Consider the following 3,373-nt stretch of genomic DNA (forward strand, 5'->3'; position numbering starts at 1 on the left):
CGGGAACCCCCCAAGCCTGCTGTGCCCCGCGGTCCCCCTCCCGCTGCCCGCCGAGGCGCCCTCTTACCCCCGAGTTGCACCCCACATCGAGTCCCAGCAGCGCGCGCCGGGGAACAAGCTCCGCAAGCCGCAAGCTGCATTGGGGCGAGGGGGGACCTGCGGCCTTGGTGGGCTGGCGGGGACAGGGATGGGGTCAGGGGACAAGGCCATCCTCCCGCTGCCAACAGACCAGCACAGCCCCAGCCCCCCTTCTCCCAGCCTTTCCGGCTCCATTTGAGTGAAAAGAAGAATTCTTAGAGATTTTGTGTAAAAACACCCTGCCTGGGCCCCGTCACACCAGGGCAGGCTGAAGAGGGACTGCTCCAACCACCCAGGCGTCACCTTCGGCCCTGCCACCTTTGCCCCAGCATTGCCATGGCGATGCTGTGGCCTAGTGTGGGGGCGCAGGCCTTGGGGGGGGGTCCTTGGGGTGCCCCCCGCCCAGGGCGCCTCGGCAGCAGGGCCCTGGAGGAGCCACCTCCCCCGAGAAACAACCCACGTCCAAAGACCGGTGTCAAATAAAGCCAGAATTTTTAGCTCCGCTTTCACTATGTGCCGGTGTCAAAACCCACCTGAATCTGGGCAACCCAACCTTGGCCAGCGCTTTCCCCATTTATAAAAGGTTTTACAAACTTTTATAAAAATGTTATTTAAACACACACACGTATATATTAAAAAAACCCATATAAATGTTATTTAAATCGCATTTAAACACGTGATTGCCCTGGGATTGCCCAGGCCCCCAGAGGCAGGCAGCTAGCAGGAGGTTTTACAGCAGAAGAAAATGAAAGCTCGTGGTTAAAGGAAGGAAAGAGTTGGCATGGGGAAGGTTTTAGGGTCAAGTTGACACAGGGAACCTGGATTTCGTTTTATGTTGATTTTTTATCACAGCGTGAAGAGCAGAGGGCGCCAGGAGCTCAGAAATGTGGGTGAACCGCTCCTGACTGAATCAGGGCCCTTCTTGCACTTTGTTCTTGCCATGGAAGAAGCAAGCAGGGATCGGCAGGGATCCCCTGCACTGTGGCAAGGCCGGTGCAGAGTTGGCATCAAGACTCCATCCTTCTTTGAAATACCTCGAGCACGGAAGGGAAGGCAGGCAGAAAGAAGTGCAAAAATAAATAAAAAAATTTCCCCCTTCTCCAGGCAGTGGAATTCAGTTTTTTTGAGGTCTCCTCTGACTCTCTCTGGCTGTATTTAGGGCCCACAAATTTCTGTACCGTTTGCTATAGGCATGTGAAACAGCACGATCCCTTCCTCTTTCCAGCATCCTTCACACCCCGATGAATCTCCCTGTCTCCTCCCTTCTCCCACATCCTACCTCTGAGTGGTCCCACTTTGATTAAGCGAAATGAATTTTTGCCCTGTTCCTCAAGAGCCAAGTGTTGAAATTTGACTGAGTCATCAGCCTTTTATCCCATTTGTGGTAATTACAGGAACAGCTGATGATGCCTCATATAAATGCTCGTGGCCACCTCGTTGTTTGCATAGAAATGCGCCGCTTCAGTTATTTTTCCACAAATGCTGTCCCACAGTAGAGCATTACCCAGCACAACACAGGGCAAAATATTTTCTTGCCACAGAAAATGCACCTGTCGGCAAGAAAGACCATACTGGCTGTACCGCACTGTTTAGCCACACTTCTTAGGAAACAAATCTCACACCTGCCTTTTGGGCACAGCTCCTTCCAAGGAGCAGAGATCCGTTGCTACAAGATGCTGCAGCTGGGATTCCTCTCCCCTGACAGCCTGGACTAATCAGCCCTTCAGAGCTGATAGAGAGAGAGGAGTTTTCACCTCCCCGTGTAGGCATTAATTTAGGACAGGTGAATTGCTCTCTGGAGGCATTTTTTTCCCATTGACTCTAGAGAAAGCTTAGTACATCAGGTTGCTCTCCAGAGCTACAGAAAATGCCCTCTGAGCAGGTGCCTGGCTTACAACACTTGCTTACCCCCACTTACTTGTTTTTTAATCCTGTGGCCACTTAAACCAAGTCTAAGAGAGAGCAGGATCCTCACCCAAGGAGCCCTTTGGCCCTCAGTTCTCTCACTTCTCATGTATGATGCCTATGCTGGAGCCATATACATTTTATTACTTTGTGTAGGATGTGTTCCTTAGTCATAACCAGGGAGGGGACAGCCTGGTCTCCATTAAAACTTTGGGCCATGCCACATGAGGCCATAGTCTTGGTTATGTTTTCTGTTTTAAGGGGATGAAGCACCAGCTGTGCAAGCAGACCTTCCTTCAGCTGTACTTCAGTAAGGAGACCTCACAACAGCAGTAACGGTTTTGCAACAATTTATTAGCAATGTTCAGAGAAAATACAAAATCCTATTTACAATGAAATCATAAGAATGGCTGGACAAAAGGAGCAGGGGGATACAGAGCCAGTGTCCAGGTGATGCAGACCTCAGATAAAGGACATCCACACAGAGGAAGAGAAGCAGCCCTGCACCTCCCCTGCGCAGAGGTCAGGGAACCCAGGAGGAACATGCCTATAGCTATATCCCACCCCTAATCCTGTGTCACTCAGCCTCATGGGGACTTCCACCTCTCTGAGCATGTACGTAGCATTCACTGCTTCAGTCCAAGTGCTTTCACTGGGCCTGGCTTAGATGGACTGCAAGCCACAGGGTCAGCACAGAAGAGGGACCAGGACACATGCAAGAAGGGAGCCCTACGGAGGGGCAGGGGAGGGCAGCAAGCCATCTCCACTCAAGTGGCCTGGAGACAAGCAGGTGCCATGCAAGCTTTTCCCACGCGGAAGCAGAAAGCCAGGAGGAAGCAGCAGCTCAGGCAGCAGCAAAGTTACTCCACACCAGAAGGAAAAAGAGCAAGAGATCCAGAGTGGGCTGCAGATCCATGTTCTCCTCCCCAGGTCCCAGGGTACACAGGGCCAGCTTGGAGGACTCCCGGTGCAGAAGGGAGAGCTGCAGAGCTCTGGTCCAGATTGCCCGCCAGAGGACGAGTTTTAGGACTATTTCAGAGTCAGAACTCATCACGTAACTCCATACTCCCTCCCCAAAAGCTGGAAAGCAGAAATACCTACAGGCCTTTTGCTGTGAGCAAAAAAAGGCCGCACAGCCAGTCTGCTAAGATAGTTCAGAAGGGCCTGCATGGGTCTGAGCCAGAAAATTCCCTCTTTAAAATCCTATTTCATAAACTTTTAGGGTGCCTCCCATGCTGTCACCTCTCCCAATTCTACCTGCTTGGCAATTCAGGGCCCTTGTTTCTTCTCTGGCATGTACTGCAGAAATCAGTGAGTCATGATCTTCATGCTATCACCACCCAATAGTCTCCCTTATTCCTAAAAAAAAAAAAGAAAAGGGGGGGGGGGG

General features: G+C 51.4%; 1 protein-coding gene across 1 annotated transcript in view; it reads right to left on the reverse strand.

Moving 5' to 3' along the window:
- Positions 1 to 210, reverse strand: part of BCDIN3D (BCDIN3 domain containing RNA methyltransferase) — a 3,750-nt gene extending 3,540 nt beyond the window's left edge. Inside the window, exon 1 of the mRNA XM_009286169.2 lies at positions 68 to 210. Within this exon, the coding sequence (XP_009284444.1) occupies positions 68 to 210 (143 nt within the window). The remainder of the gene's footprint in view (positions 1 to 67) is intronic.
- Positions 211 to 3,373: the final 3,163 nt, after the last annotated feature.

Source organism: Aptenodytes forsteri, unplaced genomic scaffold (assembly GCF_000699145.1).
Source record: "Aptenodytes forsteri isolate BGI_AS27 unplaced genomic scaffold, ASM69914v1 Scaffold268, whole genome shotgun sequence".
Taxonomy (NCBI): Eukaryota; Metazoa; Chordata; class Aves; order Sphenisciformes; family Spheniscidae; genus Aptenodytes; species Aptenodytes forsteri.